Source organism: Muscardinus avellanarius, assembly GCF_963383645.1.
Source record: "Muscardinus avellanarius genome assembly, chromosome: 6".
NCBI classification, from domain to species: Eukaryota; Metazoa; Chordata; class Mammalia; order Rodentia; family Gliridae; genus Muscardinus; species Muscardinus avellanarius.
The window spans coordinates 30463586-30480503 of NC_137791.1; the positions used below are offsets into that span (position 1 = coordinate 30463586).

The 16918-nt window shown below is 39.3% G+C and overlaps 1 protein-coding gene across 4 annotated transcripts in view; it reads left to right on the plus strand.

Moving 5' to 3' along the window:
- RXFP1 (relaxin family peptide receptor 1) overlaps nucleotides 1-16918 on the plus strand; it is a gene marked incomplete at both ends in the record, with an annotated part of 125292 nt that overhangs the window by 59556 nt on the left and 48818 nt on the right. For 2 of the 4 annotated variants that reach the window (XM_080697729.1, XM_080697731.1), the window contains 2 exons: nucleotides 5909-6004; nucleotides 11444-11549. In XM_080697729.1, the coding sequence (XP_080553855.1) occupies nucleotides 5909-6004; nucleotides 11444-11549 (202 nt within the window). Of the gene's footprint in view, nucleotides 1-5908; nucleotides 6009-11363; nucleotides 11550-16918 lie in introns of all 4 variants that reach the window. The other 2 variants (XM_080697728.1, XM_080697730.1) reach the window with 2 other exon arrangements.

Genomic DNA, 16918 nt, shown 5'->3' on the forward strand with positions numbered 1-16918 from the left:
CTGCTTCAGGACAGGGCATGGTATGAAATTATCTACACATTCCCAGATCGATACCTAAATGATTTGCAATACTGTCATTGATTTTGTGAATAAAAATCGAGGAACTTAAATTTCAATTAATAACTCCTTCTTTTGCTTTATGTGATGGAAGAGACTGTAAGGGGCAGAAAGGGGTGACCTCTTACCTCACCCATGAGGTAGTGGTCATGGCCAACACTCATCTAATGAAATGCAGACTAACAACCAGAAAGAGTTTATTAACTGATTTATTTAATCAAAGTGTTATATGACATGGACCTTCAGGATTAAATATACAAAGATCCAGGAAAACCTATCTGGTTTTTTTCTTAGATTTCATAAAGAATGGACAGCCATATAGAAATATGATTAGACAATATGTCCTCATCATGTTAATACCTTAAAGGAAACCCAGCAAGCCTGTCAGTTCATATTCTTTTGGGCCTATGTACCATTCCTTCCTCTCAGGTATGGGGAAAGACCCTTCTAGAATGAGAATGAGAATTTCTTTATGGCAGCTCCTACTTGTCAAAACAGGAGAAAGAGTATTATTTCTAGTTTTATGCCCTGCTGTGAGGCGAGGGGTTCTAGAAGAGAAGAGAAACCCTGGTTCCTGGAAGTCACTTTGGGGGAGGAAGATGGACTAGAGACCTGAGGACAGGCAATGGGAATAAAACTTTGCTTCTGAGGCTGCATGTGAGGTCTTCCAATCTCTTTAGTTCAAAGCTGTCAGCAGGTCAAGGAACTGGACTCTGGGAGATCATCATCTGAGCCCTACCAAGCCTCAATAACAGAAGTGAAATAGAACCTGGTGTGGTGGTGCATGGCTGTAATCCCAGTACTTGGGAGGCTGAGGCAGGAGAATCAAAGATTTGAGGCCAGCCTCAGAGACTTATTGAGGCCCTCGGCAGCTTAGTGAGACCCTGTTTCAAAATAAAAAATAAAATAAGGCTGGTGGTGTAGCTCAGAGGTAGGATGCTCCTAAGTTCAATCTCTAGTACCAAAACAGAGAAAGAGAGAGGTTAAATGGACAACAGAAGATAGGCAACAAGTAGTAACAGGTAAATATTTAAACTATGGGTGAGCTATAACTGATTAGAAAACTCATGGCTTGAAAAACTAAATACAAAAATAATTTTACAATTTTCATTCTGTAGTTGTTTTTAATAATTCCATTCCTAAGCCCAATCACCAAACTTCTCAGTTTTTCCATCTGTAAATGAAAATGATAATATGACTAAAATAAAGTTATTATAAGGATAAAATAAAGTGTCTAGTACAAGAGTAGGTAGGTGCTAAGTACTAGTTCTCTCGGTGCTAAATATATAATTAATATCTCTGTTAAAATGAGAGAATTAAAATCTCTTGCAGAGTTCTTTTTTCTTATATCTAAAGATACAAACCAAGTAGTAAACATCTACCAAAAAGTCAACAAAATGCCAAACTAAGAAAAGGGGAAAAATCTAAATACCATAACTTCAAAACCTGTTGGCCCAGAAAATAAGCAGATGGCGCCCAGGAGAGCAGAATGCTTCTTCAAGGCAGCCATCTGGGAGCTGCAGGAGGATGGTGCCGAGGCCGCCCCACTGCTGCTGCAGGACTCAGCACAAACCACCGGGTATGGGGCAATGCCCTACATGCTCCCCCTTTTGAAGATTCCACATGACCTTCCCAAATTAACTAAGTGACAATCATATTTAAGCCACATTTTAATCCTGTAATTCAATTCCCTGCTTCTGTCAGGGCTTAAAGCAAGAGGTGCAAGCCACTCTGGGCATATTAAATAGAAATCAAGTACTTATAAAATTCTGGAAAGGACTAGAAAGTGAGTCCTCAAGGCTACATCAGTGCTGCTGAACCCAGGAGCACAGCACCACAGCCCCGACCTGCCACTGCCCTGCAGCCCAGCACAGCCGCCTCTGGACACCCCTCCACCTGGCACCGCCTGAGATGCCCACCTCACCCCTGCCTCGATTGTTCCTGTATGCGTCTCTGTCTGAGACCAGCAGCAGGAAGGTGGTCCTGTATCTCCCTTCAACCCATCCAAATACCTGTTAGTGCTTCCCAAATCCTGGCTATATAGGAGATGAGAAATGTTTTTTGTTTTGGGGGGTTTTTTGGTGGTACTGGGGTTCCTGGAAATCCTTCTACCTCCGGGCTACACTCCCAGACCTATTTTTTTTTATAGTTTTATTTGGAAACAGGGTCTCTTAAGCCAGCGAGGCTGGCTTCGAACCTTTGCAATCCTCCTGTCTCCGCCTCCCAAGTGCAGAGATTACAAGCATGCGCCACCACACCCAGCCCAGAAATGTTTTAATCTAGCATATCCCATTGTCCCAGATGGGGACACCTATACAATCTTAAATGTAGTATATATAATGTAATATAGTTATACTAAGCTGCATGTGGTAGTGCACACTTGTAATCCCAGTACTTGGGAGGCAGAGACAGGAGGATCAAAGTCTCAAAGCCAGCCTCAGCAATTTAGCAAGACTCTCTGCAAATTAGTGAGACCCTGTTCCCAAATAAAAATAAATTCAGGCTGAGGGAATAACTTGGAGGTAGAAGGCCTCTGGGCTCAAACCCCAGTACAAAAGAAGGAAGAAAGGAAGGGAGGAAGGAAGGAAGGAAGGAAAGAAGGAAAGAAGGAACTACGTTTCTGAAACTGGTTGCAAACCTGCAATCCTCCTGACTCAGCCTCCTGTGATTTCCAACCTATTTTAATGAGCCCATAACGATTTTGTTGAAATAGTCCCAAAATTGAATACATGTGACTTAAGGGGTTAATAATTCCCATCCCTGCTCCCCAGGAACACACCAGAGGAGGGAAAGTCAAATGGAGGCTGAGTCAGTCTGTAGTCTGTTCCACCACAGAAGCCACTGTGAGCTGGGCCCTTGAGACTCAAGCAAGGTGGGGGTCCTGACCACACTGTGGCTGAAGGGCCCTCAAGGGCAGCTGCCTGTCATGGGCCTGAGGACAACACGGCTCACTGGGGTGAGCCTGAAAGGACAGCCTGCTTCTGGGGGAGAGAGGAACACTGTCCCGGGAAGTTCCTCCCTAACTCAGGGTGTTACACTCCCTCAAAGAAACAGGAACAAGGGTTTTCAAGGTGTCACGTTTCCAACACATTCTACAGTTTTCTTTGAAAACTGCAGCAAGAAAGGGAGGAGAACTGGGTTGGTACAAGGCACCCCAAGAACTATCGTGTGTATGAGTATATAATGAATATAATTTATGAGAGCAATGCTAATATTTTATATTACAAAACATAGGACAAACTTTTCCCTCTCTCTCTCTCTCTCTCTCTCTCTCTCTCTCTCTCTCTCTCTCTCTCTCTCTCTCTCTCTCCTGTGCATATACATACACATTCTTTTTCTTTTTTTCTTTTTTTGTGGTACTAGGGGTAGAACTCAGGGGCTTTTCTACCTCCAGGCTATATTCCCAGACCTATTTTTTATACTTTACTTGGAAACAGGCTCTCACTAAGTTGCTGAGAGCCTCATTAAGTAGCTGATGCTGACTTTGAACCTGTGTGATCCTCCTTGTCTCAGCTTCCCAAGCACTTTGATTACAAGCATGCACCACCATGCCCAGCTACATTCTTTTTATTTTTGAGAATGGGGATAGAATCCAAGTGCGTTCTGCCTCTGAGCTATACCTGCATCCTTATTTTTTATTTTGAAACAGGGTTTCAATAAGTTGCTGAGGCCTCAAACCTGCCATCCTCTTGTATTAGCCTACCAAGTGCCACCATGCCTAAATTATAAGTGGGCATCCTTAAAGAATCTCGGAAGCATTTGAAAGGAAATTTAGAAGCTTTAAAGAGAATCACATTCACCGGGCGTGGTGGCACACGCTTGTAATCCCCGCACTTGGGAGGCTGAGACAGGAGGATCGCATAGGTTCAAAGCCAGCCTCAGCTACTTAGTGAGGCTTTCAGCAACTTAGTGAGACCCTGTTTCCAAATAAAATATTAAAAAAAAGGTCTGGGATCTGGGAGTATAGCCAGGAGGTAAAAAGCCTCTAGGTTCCACCCCCAGTGCAATCAAAAAAAAAAGAGAGAGAATCACATTCAAACACCCACCACGAGAATGAAGGCTCATACCACACACAGAGATCTCCGTAGAAGTTGCTCCTACGTCGCTATTCACTAGTCCATCCCATCACATGATTGACTTAGTTGTATCTTATGTTTAAAAATAACTAAAAGACGGTGAGGAATTTTGTTCAAAAAAAAAAAAATCTCGTCCCCCTTGTTTGTTAGCTTTCTGTTGTTGTTAACAAATGCCTGAGATAAATCAACTTAAATGGAAACTTTATTTTAGGTTACCATTTCGGAGGTTTCAGTCCATGATCAATTAGTTCTGTTTTTTTGCGGGGGGCCTGTGGTGGTACAGTACATCATGATGGGGGTCTATAGTGAAGGAATAATAAAAAGAGAGACGGAGAGGAAGATGCTGGAGTCTGGAGTCCCCTATGGGGACACCCCAGTGACCTAAAGACTGCCCACTTGGCCCCACTACTTAAAGGTTCCATCATGAGCCAGGCGTGATGGCGCACGCTTGTAATCCCAGCAATTGGGAGGCTGAGACAGGAGGATCGCACAGGTTTGAAGCTATTCTCCACTACTTAGTGAGGCCCTCAGCAACTTAGTGAGACCCTGCTTCCAAATAAAGTATAAAGTAGGTCTGGGAGTATAGCCCAGAGGTAGAAAAGCCCCTGGGTTCCACCCGCAGTACAACAACAACAACAAAAAAAAGGTTTCATCATTTCCTAGTAGAGGCATGCTGGAGACAAAGCCTTAACACATGAGCCTTTGGGGGACATTTCAAATCCAAAATATAGTACCACACATAAATAGTTTAATTATTTTTGTGTTTAAGTGATAGAAAAAGTTTAATATAAAGTGAGAAAAAAACACATAACATCCAGATAATAATCACTCTGAATAGCAGGATACTTTATAATAAAAGTGAGATAACACTGTATTTCCTTTTTTCTTAATGTACTCATCATGGCCATATATCCATGTTTATAAATCTCCAATGTCAGTCTGAATGATTGAGGAAGATTTAGGGAAGCATAATTAAAATGCCACAAGCAGTGTGCCACAGATTAGTATACTTATCAAAGTATGACACAAATTCTATTTGCAGAACCATCACTGTGATGTTTAATAGAAATGGAGACTAGGATCCAAACATGACAGTGCATGTTTATAATCCCAACACTTGGGAGGCTGAGAGAGTAGGATCCAGGTTCAAGGCTAGCCTCAGAAACTTAGTGACACTTTGTTTTGAAATTTAAAAAGTAAAATAATCCACGCGTGGTGGTGCACACTTGTATTCCCATCATTCAGGAGGGAGGCTGAGACCAGAGGATCGCGGTTCTCAGACAGCCTCAGCTACTTAGTGAGGCCCTCCACAATTCAGTGAAACCCAGTTTCAAAATAAAGAATAAAAATAGAGCAGGGGGTGTGGCTCGGAGGTCAGATGCCCCTAGGTTCCATCCCCAGACATGCAAATAAATAAATAAATAAATAAATAAATAAATAAATAAAATAAAAATAAATAAAATAAAATAGGGCTGGGGGTATAGATAGGAAGTAGAATGTCTCTGGGTTTAATTTCAATACCAGACCCCCCCCAAAAAAAAAGGGAAGGAAGAAAGGAAGGGAAATGGAGACTAGGGGCCCACTCCAGGCCTCCCAGGTGAGGGCTCAGAAATTCACTTTTGTAGCAAATTCACAGATGGTGCTTTTCTCAGTATGTCTGAAAGTCAATGGCCTATCCTAGAGAACCAATTTTTCCTAACACACCAAAATATACCTTTTTAACTCTCTCTCTCTCTCTCTCTCTCTCTCTCTCTCTCTCTCTCTTTCTCTTTTAGGAGACAACAATGGATGGTCTCTACAACTCGACAAATATTTTGCCAGTTACAAAATGACCTCTTCATATTCCTTTAATGTAAAACCATCTGAATGCCGTAAGTAATCACAGTAACTGAGTTTCTTTTTCCATAAGTTCATAATAAGAAAACACATTTTTACAAGTCAGATCCAACATTTTCTTTAAAAAAAATTAACTATGGTTTTCTAGTTACTTAGAAGCTTAGTTACTTAGATGTTGCCTTAATTTGAGAATTCCGAGTTCTGTGTGCATGTACGTCGTTATCACTATGAACCGCGTTGTGGTATGAGACTATTATGCACCAATAAAAGTATTTAGAAGGGAAGGAAATGAAGACCTGCACCCGAACAAGCATTCAGAGGGGTGAGACCATGTAGGGACACAGTGAGCAGGAGCCACCCGCAAGCCTCAAGCCTTCTTTTTATTTTATTGTATTTTATAGCAGGTCTGGGGATGGATCCCAGGGGCAATCAACCACCAAGCTACACCCCTTGCCCTATTCTTTTTAATTTTTTATTTTGAAACATGGTTTCACTAAGTTGTGAGAGTCTCACTAAGTAGCTGAGGCTGTCCGCGAACCGCGATCCTCCGGTCTCAGCCTCCCGAATGCTAAGATTACAAGTGTGCGCCACCACACCTGGCTTCAGAACTTCTTGATCGTAAACTTTAGCTTGGTATTGAATTTCTACCTCCAAGAACAGTGAGAAAATGAATTTAAGTTGATAGATAGATAGATAGATAGATAGGGACTAAGTTATAAAAATAATCAATAGGTTTAGGCATCATTAGGAATTTAAAAAATTTTATGTGTGTGAATGGTACTAGGATTGAACCCAGGAGGCATTCCACCTCTGAGCTACACCCTCAGGTTGTTTTTTATTTTAACTTTTATTTTGAAACAAGGTCTCTCTAGGTTGATGAGAGTCTTATTACTTGCTGAGACTGTCCTCGAACCTGCGACCCTCCTGTCTCCGCCTCCAAAAGTACTAGGATTACAGGTGTACGTCACCATGCCCAGCTGTGAATAAAATTAATGTCTGTCAATCATGGCTGCTCTTTTACCTAAGTTCCCTTTCATAAGGAAACTGAGAAAATAGAATAGTAGGGAAAGTGTTTGAATGTTAATGTTTCTAAGTGAAAAATCTTCTGGAATCTAAGCTATAATTTAGAGCTATGAAAGTCTTACTGATCAAACCTACAATGTTTAGTCAGATTCTCAAAACTTATTAGAACACCACAGGGGGTGAAGAGAATAGGAACTTGAAAATTAATTATCTAATATTTTAGGTCAGGATGATTTATTAAAATATATCCTTTTAAGTAAATTTTATCTATGTTAACAAACTATGCAAATATGGATCTGTGCCTTGTATCTGTCATTTTGACCCTCTTGTAAAGCAAAGCTTAGTTAGAACACAGATATTAAGCTGGATGCAGTAGTGCCTATAATCCCAGCTATGCAGAAACTGAGGCGGGAGAATCTCTAGTTGGAAGCCAGCCTCAGCAACTTAGCAAGAGTTTCAAGATAAAAAGGAGTAGGGCCATAGTTCACTGTAGAGTGTCCCTGGGTCCAGTCCCCAGTACCAAGAAATAAAAGCAGGATTTGGGAGTTGGTAGGAGATAGGGAGAACCTTTAGTTCTTTTCCTCCTTAACTGTAAGGAATTTCCACAAATTGTAAAGTCTAGCTCTTCAAAATGTTCATGATTTTGTCTTCACTACTCAAATGAGGTTAATAAACTACTGATAATTACCAATTTAAGGGAACATACATCTCTCCCATAAGTCTCACAAATTACTCGCATCTGCCTCTCAGAGGATGGAGACCCAATAATTTGATCACAAAAACCTAAAAGCTAGCTGGGTGTGGTGGTGCCCACTTGTAATCTAGCATTCGGGAGGCTGAGACAGGAAGATCACAGTTCATGGACAGCCTCAGCTACTTAGTGAGGCCCTTTGCAACTCAGTGAGACCCTGTTTTAAAATAAAGAACAAAAAATAGGGGTGTAGCTCAGAGGTAGAATGGCCTGGGTTACAACCCCAGCACTAAAAAAAAAAAAAAAAAAAAAAAAAAAGCTAAAAGCTCCCAGATGTAGTGGCGCTGGTCTGTAATTCTAGTACTTAGGAGGCTGAAGCACTGGGAGGATTGCAGGTTTATCACCAGCCTCTGCACTGTACTGAGACTCTGTTTCAAAATTTTAAAAGGGCTGGGGTTATAGCTCAGAGGTAGCTCTGGGTTCATTCCCAAGTACAAAAAAAAAAAAAAACTTCTGGCAAAAAAAAGTTAACATATTATTTAACCACTCATATAATACAAAAATAATAATTAAGCCATGTTATCTTAAAATATATTTTATTTTATTGCTTTGTTTTTATTTCTCAATTTTTTGGGGGGGTGGTACTGGGGTCCCTGGAAGCCCTTCTACTTCCGGGCTACACTCCCAGACCTATTTTTACATTTTTATTTGGAAACAGGGTCTCCTAAGCCAGCGCGCGCGGCTGGCTTCGAACCTGCGCGATCCTCCTGTCTCCGCCTCCCAAGCGCGGGGATTACAAGCGTGCGCCACCACGCCGGGCTCATTTCTCAGATTTTAAATGAATCTTTCTTATATTTCACCTATTCCCAAGAAGTTGTTCAGCAACTTACAATTAAAATATGGCTATTATCAGGCAAACCGTTAACATGATATAAAAGTTAAGTCATGACTGGAAAGGAAAACGACAAAGAAAAATTATATAAAGAAAAATATCTGCTGAGAGAAGGTCACCAAATACATCCACAGTTTAGTTCTGAATTTTGCAGCCATTGGGTCAAAGAGAAAAAATAATGCACTACATATCTTACATGGTTTCTTTTATAATGCAAAAACAAATGCATAAATAAACAGAATGAGTCAGCAAGAGAAATAACTTTTTGTCTAATCTTGTACTCTGGAAGAATTCTGTCACAAGTGTAATTACATAAGAGGAATGAAGATACAGAATAAATGGTGGCTAAAAGGTACAAAATTTAGAGCTCTCTAGAGATTATTTGGGGGTTAGGTTGCATTAATAATTAAATATATTTTTGCATTTATAAACGCATGTTTAAAAGCCAGGCAAGGTGGCACAAGTTTGTAATCCCAGTACTTAGGAGGCTGAGAGAGGAGGATCACAAGTTCAAAGCCAGCCTCAGCAACTTAGCAAGGCTCCCGGCAACCTAGTGAGAGCCTGTTTGAAAATAAGAAATAAAATCAGGCTGAGGATGTAGCTTAGAGGTAGAATTTCTCTGGGTTCAATCCCCAGTACCAAAAAAAAACATATTTAAAATATTTTTTTCAAACTTGAAAGTAGTGTCAAAATAGAATGTGTCATATAACATCTGGGGATGAAACTTAAATTAAGGTTCCTACGGTGCCATTTCTTTAGATTAGATTATGGGGACTTAAAAGAAATTAAATTGAGAGTGGCTGATGGTCATATTTGGCTAGATGAAAGAATGAGGATTCACATTTTTAAAATCACATCTCAAAAGGAATATCATGGAAATATAACATCTATGATTAACCAATATGTTAATCAAAGTTTAAATTTTAAGGATTTGGAAAAATATTCTTTCCCCCACCCTTACGTCAGCACTCAGAGGTACACCTGCTGGTGCCTTACTTGTCAGGTTGTTTTCTTAATGTAATTCATATTTCCTATACAAATTATTTTTATCAAATTTTCAACTAGCATTTTAGCAAAATCAGCTATTCCTATTATTATAAGCTCTCTGGAAATAATGCATAATATTCTATTTTTAACTGACATAATTTATTCTCTTGTTATTGAAGATTTTATGTGTTTTATTTTGCCCTATTACAGATAACCCTGCAATTAAGATGTGAATTATCTTAATTCAGTCTAAATAATGGGGGAAAAAAACACTAGGATGAATGCTGGTTTCCCTGCCTTCTTTTTCTGCCCTTTTCTCTCCCCATCAGGACTTTCATCTTCCTCCCCAACCTTCACCATCCCATCCCTGACATAACCAAGCACTCGCCCAGTAGATAGGACTGAAACTTAAAGACAGCATCACTTTTTCAGAGATTCATGACCAAAATGGGTATTTACAACTCTAAAACTATTGAAGAGCTCTCAGCAGAACATAGATCAGGAAAGCTAAGTTATAATCCTGATCTTCTATAAAGGAGTCCCTGCAGTTACTTGGGAAGAGAGGAAGAACGGGCTGCCATCCCTGTATCTGAGCAAAGGGGCCCTGTCCCGGCTTGGCGGCAGCTCTAGAAGCTGCCCTCTCCAGTCATCCACTGAGGCACTTGCCTACTGTCTGGAAGCTTTTCTGTAAAAGTAACAGCTGGAAGCCACAAGCAGAAAAATCTCATAGAATGTTTGCTTGACCTATGATGCTTTAAGTCAAATATTATCATTTTAAATAGGTAATTTTATAAAATATTGCATTTCTGGCTTCTTTCAGGAAGTTGGTAGATTTGGCTACGTGCACTCCTATTCTAATCTGGCAACAGGAGAAGCTGCTCCACTTAGGCATGTAGACACAGTCTATGCCTCCTTCAGCTGATCCTTTGAGTCTGTAATCCCTGCCATATATAGTTTAGGGTTCTGGAAGCAGATGTAGAGGGGAAGTATTCCTTATTGCTCTCAGTAACTGTCCATTCCCTATCAAAGCAGGAACCAGACTCTACTTACTATACTGCGTAATGATCCTGTTGTACCCACCACTGCAAGGTTCTAATAGATTTTAGATATAGTGAATCACATCCATAAGACTACTCTCCAGCCCCCCAAGATGGCCAAAGGCCCACTCATTCTGTCTCTTCCCAACACTCAGCATTAGTGGAAATATGTTGATAAAATTTTAGATATCGAGCATCCCTATATATGCCAATGAAATACCTTTTTTTAAAAATCCATTGAAGAACTCCTGAATTTTTTCAGAAAAAAAAATTCTACTAGCCTTACCATTTAGTGTTTAGTTTTCTTCTTTCTTGCTGGTTAAAAATGACTTAATCCTCTATTAAAGGTTTTGATGATACCATTCATAAATAGTTTATTCTTAAATAGAAGCTTTCAAATGGACATTAAATCTCAGCATATACTGCCACATCTTCTTTTAGTGACATGAAGGCAGATGAGTCCATTCATTCTGCAATAAATGAGGAGAAAATTCTACTTTTTTTTCAGTACTGGGGATGGAACCCAGGGACATTCTACCTCCAAGCTACACCCTCAGCCCTATTTTTTATTCTTTATTTTGAAACAGGGTCTCACTCTTTAAAAAAAAATAAGTGAGCTAGCAAATGTGGCTATTTCCAAGTGCTAATGCTCTAACATCATTTTAAAATTAATGAAAATAAAACCTTGGAACCTTAATTTAAAGCAGTGCTGAAATCCTTAGGTAAGACATGACACTCTTTGGTACTAAGTAATAAGCTCATAGCTTTTCCTGTCTTTTTTCCCATGCCCTCCTCCTCCTGGTCTCGCATTTCCATCGTTGCTTACCCCCTCCTCCTGCTTCAGTGCTGGGTTCTGTGCCCAGGCGTTGTTCTTGCAGCGGCCTAGAGCTTGAATGTGATGAAGCCAAGTTACGAGCCGTCCCATCAGTTTCTCCAAATGTGACTGTAATGTAAGTAGAAAAGAATGGCTCATCCTTCCAGCCGGTATAGTACCTGTACAACTGTATCAAACTTCAGACAGAGTCATTATTAAGAATGCATGTAGCCGGGTGTGGTGGCTCACGCTTGTAATCCCAGCATTTGGGAGGCTGAGACCAGAGAATCAGCAGTTCGCGGACAGCCTCAGCTGCTTAGTGACGTCCTTTGCAACTCAGTGAGACCCTGTTTCAAAATAAATAATAAAAAATAGGGCTGGAGGTGTAGCTCGGAGGTAGAATGCCCCTGCGTTCTATTCCCAGACCTGCAAAAAAAAAAAAAAAGGATGCATGTTTCTGCAAAGATGATGTCATTGCTGTGAATGAGTTATAATCATTACTCACACTTATTTTTGCTTTTATTAAATTCTACATTCTGCCTTCAATTATTCCATATATTAATCCATTTAATCCCCCATAACAATCCTATAAAGTATTTAAAGTCACCATATTTCATCTAAGCACAAGATGTCATAAACTGCATGTGCTACTTAGAAAAAAGGCTACTAGTTAAGCTTAATACATAGAATTTTTATTTGAAATTTATTGAAAGAGTTCTTTTAAATTTGAAAAGAAAAAAAAGTAAAATAAATTGGATAAGTATTCCCGGAAATTTGTATCTAAATTAACTCTTCCACATCAAATTTTGACTCAGAGATATTGATACTTTTTTAAAATAATTCAAACTTATGTGTTTAAAAGAAAATGATTTCATAATAGATGGTTTGTTGATATCTAGTACCTATGGTTCCAAGTTTCCAGTAGTACTAATTTGGATTCAATCAGAGTTCAACAACAAAAGCACACATATTTGGCTGAAACTTTTAAAAAGAGACCAATGGAAGATATTTTAATCCAATATTTTTATTGAAGTTTTGTTTTGTTTCCCCGGATGTCTTAATGCTGTGTGGCTCTGACTTTGGAGTATCTGTGTACAAGACAGCAGTAATTCTTAAGTTTGCAAAGTTGTCAAGTCTTGCCTTTTCAAACCAAACCACATATACAACTCAGTGCTTGACCTACGAGGGATGGAAGAACCACAGTGAAGGTCCTGCCCAGTGCCCCATCACACTCTCAGAAGCCGGGAGTGACAGCAGCCCGAAGACATGAGCCGAGGTCATCGGGCAGTTAGCCACAAACACTTGTTTTCCAAAAAAGCGCCATCCTCACCTGAACTGAGGAGAAAGAAAAGCTCTCTGGCACTCTATTCTCTTTTTGCCTCTCCACAAGCTCTCTCAGAATAATTTTCTAGAGGAAAAATTGCTCTCCAAAGAAATTGAGGCTCTGTGGAGAGTTTCTACAATTTAAATTTTAACTGGGATTGCTGGGTATAGGAATTTATGGTAATTTTATTCCATTTTCAGAGACAAAAACCATTATCACCCCCACTACTGGTATCAAATTATTAGAAAATACAAATCAATCAATCCAGTCAATCCAAATCTCAAGGCTGCCAGTCTTGGTTTTCATTTTCCCCCAAGAAAGAACTGAAGCCATTCTTCAACTCAACTAACCCTTATAAAAGAAAGGAACAGAGGGAGAAAGCTCGAGAAATGGAAGGGGACAGAAAGAGCACACAAAGGGTTATAATGTATTTGAATTAATTCTGATTCAATTAAAAAACTGTTCTGCCCCAAAACGACAGACATTAATTCATAAAGTGATGTGCATAGGCCTTTTGCCTGACAGTTTCCAAACTTGGTTGTGTGTGCGCGCGCGCGCGCATGTGTGTGTGTGTGTGTGTGTGTGTGTGTGTGTGTGTGTGTGTGTGTCTAGGACAAGATCTTTGGAAATTTTCAACAAGCATGAAGCTCAGAAGTTTATATACATTTTATTTATTCTTTGTTAAAAATACCATCCTCCGTACGGGCGTGGTGGTGCACACTTGTAATCCCCGCGCTTGGGAGGCGGAGACAGGAGGATTGCACAGGTTCAAAGCCATCTTCACTGGCTTAAGAGACCCTGTTTCCAAATAACAATATATAAATAGGTCTGGGAGTGTAGCCCGGAGGTGGAAGGGTTTCCAGGAACCCCAGTACCACCAAAAAAAAAAAAAAAAATAGCTTCCTCTGGCAACCAACAAAATCACAAACAATAATAATTTCTGGTAAAGAAGTTAAGAAATGGAAATACTTTTACACTGTTGTACTAATTGCAAATTAGTACAACCACTGTGGAGATGGGAGTGGAGGTTCCTCAGAAGACTGGAAATGGAACCCCCATTTTACTCAGCTGTACCACTCCTAGGTATATTTTTTCCAAAGGAATCAAAGTCAGACTATTACAGGGATACATGCATATCCAGGTTTACGATAGCACAATTCACAAAAGTCAAATTCTAGAACCAGCCTGGGTGTACATCAACAGATGAGTGGTATATAGACACAATGAAATTTTACTTAGCCATAAAAAAATAAATTATGTCACTTGCAGGGAAATGGATGAACTAGAGACGATTATGCTAAGGGTTATCAGCCAGTCTCAGAAAGTCAAGGGTTGAATGTTTTTTCTCATATGTGGAAGCAAGAGAGAAAATAGGAAACACAAGAGGCTTTAGATAAATGGGGAAAGACCGGTAAAATCACGGACAGGGGATTGCGGGAAGGAGGTGGGAGGGGAAAAGGAGATTTGATGAAGGAAACAGCTCAAATAATGCTGGGTCTATATATGAAGATACATACACAAAACTAGTATTGATAATATGTGTGGGGAGGAGGAGGAAAGGAGTGAGGGGCACGCTGGGTGGCAGCTGTGTGCATGTGTGTTTCTATTGCTCTGAACCTCGTTATGTTGTGCAAATACAATGCACCAATAAAAGCGTATGTTTTAAAAATAGCATTCTCTGGCTGGGGTTACACTCAGTGGTAGAGTGCTTGCCTAGCAGGAATAAGACCCTGAGTTTAGTCCACAACACCCCAAACTATTTCTATATGCATATGTGTTATATATGTATGTATATATTCCCAGAGTACAATGGGTCAAACCACTTGATTCCAGTTGTCTGTTTATACCTTTCTATGCAGAACACTGGCTGAACTTCATACCTTGCCCAGTTTGTTTGTTCAATTCCATAAAGAAAAAGAATTCTCCTCTTATAGTAAATACGTTAAAAGATTAAATATCAAATTTCATTACTGAGTGATTTCCAGATTTTTAGTTGGAAGTATTATAGGGAAATGTCAGAAAGGAACTAAATCATATATAAGTAAGTATCAACAAAGCCTATAATCCAGGAAATGCTTATTCAAGTTGAGACCTTTCAAGAACATTTCACATAAATGCTAAGGAATAAAGAAGGCAAACACAGACAGATATGAATATTTATACATTGCTCTAACTCAGTAAACATTGACTTTGAGAATTGACTAAGATCTTAGAATTTAATCACTAAAACTACATGAAAACATAGTAAGAGCTTTCCTTATAAATACTAGAGCTAGCCTTGATAATAATGATAAAACTAGGCAATTTCTCTATCACACACATATACACACAAACACTATATATATATGACATATATATTTATGACATTTCACAAAATGAAAATACATATATATGACTTTATAAAAGTCAAATTTGGCCAGGCGTGGTGGCGCACACTTGTAATCCCCGCGCTTGGGAGGCGGAGACAGGAGGATCGCGCAGGTTCAAAGCCAGCCTCACTGGATTAAGAGACCCTGTTTCCAAATAAAAATATAAAAAATAGGTGTCTGGGAGTGTAGCCCGGAGGTAGAAGGGCTTCCAGGAACCCCAGTACCACCAAAAAATAAAAATAAAAAAATAAAAGTCAAACTTGGAACATCAAATTTTTAAGTGTAGGCTCTATTATAGTTTTAAGTATTTGGAGTTTTTCCTAAATCAAAGAAAATAGCATTTACCTCTTTCCATTTCAATAGGGAATTATGAAAATATACATAAATCTGCTTGTGAAGATATTTGGGTTAAGATAGAAAGAAGTAGTCTATAAATGCCACACATTCTGAGAAACATCACTTAGAAGTCCTTAAATGAGTCTGCCTTCCCTCCACACTGGCCCCCCCACTCAGCCGCAGTTAGCTGCTGTCTTGGCTTCTCTCCTAGAACCGCATTTGCACCTTTTTTACATGTATTAAACATGTTTCCTTGGGTAGGCGCTGAGGTTCTAATCTTCTCTACCTGAAAAAGGGAGATGCCATCAACTCTATGGTGAAGCTACATCACAATTTTTTATATATCCTCCAAAATTTATAACAGAGTATAGTAATTCCCAAATAAAGGTTTTTGACATTAATGTGTAAATAAATTAATATCATAAAAATAAGATAAGCTTATTTTCATTTTAGACCTGAGCTGTAAGACTGAAAAAAGGTCTCTACTTAAAGATAAAATGTATCATTTACCATCCAAATAAACTCTAAGGTTCTCAAGGACAGACACATTTTCTTTTCTTCTAATGTGCAAATGGCAGGCATTCAACACATGTTTATTGAGAAAAACGAGTGAATGAATGAATGAAACATATATATTTTTTGTGAGTCTGGGGATAGAACCCAGGGGCATTCGACTTCTGAGCTACACCCCCAGCCCTACTTATTTTTTTTATTCTTTATTTTGAAACAGGGTCTCACTAAGTTGCGGAGGGCCTCACTAAGTAGCTGAGGCTGTCCACGAACTGCCATCCTCCCCTCTCAGCCTCCCCAATGCTGGGATTACAAACATGCGCCACCACACGGGGCTATGAATGAAACATATTTTAAGAACACACTACACTTTCATCTAGATTCTTAAATCAAACTCAAACATTTTACAATGTGTCTTTACACAATATAAATATTTAAACAGGATATAAAGCAAAATCTGTGACCTAAAGCAAATGAGAATCCTTAGTAGAAAAGGGATTCTCAATCAGCTGGAGTGAAAAGCCCAGCAGCTGAGGGTGACTAAGAAACGGCCAAGAGTTGAGCAATCTTTGGCATTCATTCACTGAAAAATCAATAAGTGAATGGTATAGCTATCTAGAATAATTTTTTCTTTTTTTATTATATAAATATTTTATGGGTACACTATAGATTCACATCATAATGTGAATCATACTGACAATGCCATACATTCACACAGTGCTTGGTGCCTCCCCACCACCACCAGGACAATATTTCTGAACCTTTTTTTTATTGTCCTCCTACCCCTAAGAGCAATCTTAGATACTTTTTTCTATTTTTATTCCTATGAAATTTTAATGCCACAGATAGATGGTATATTTCCTTATGTATATCTGTGATTTATGCATTTAAAAATAAGATTTTTTTTTTTTTACTCCCTAAGAAACAATCTTCACACCTGTTGATAATGCATCCATTTTAGAGTTC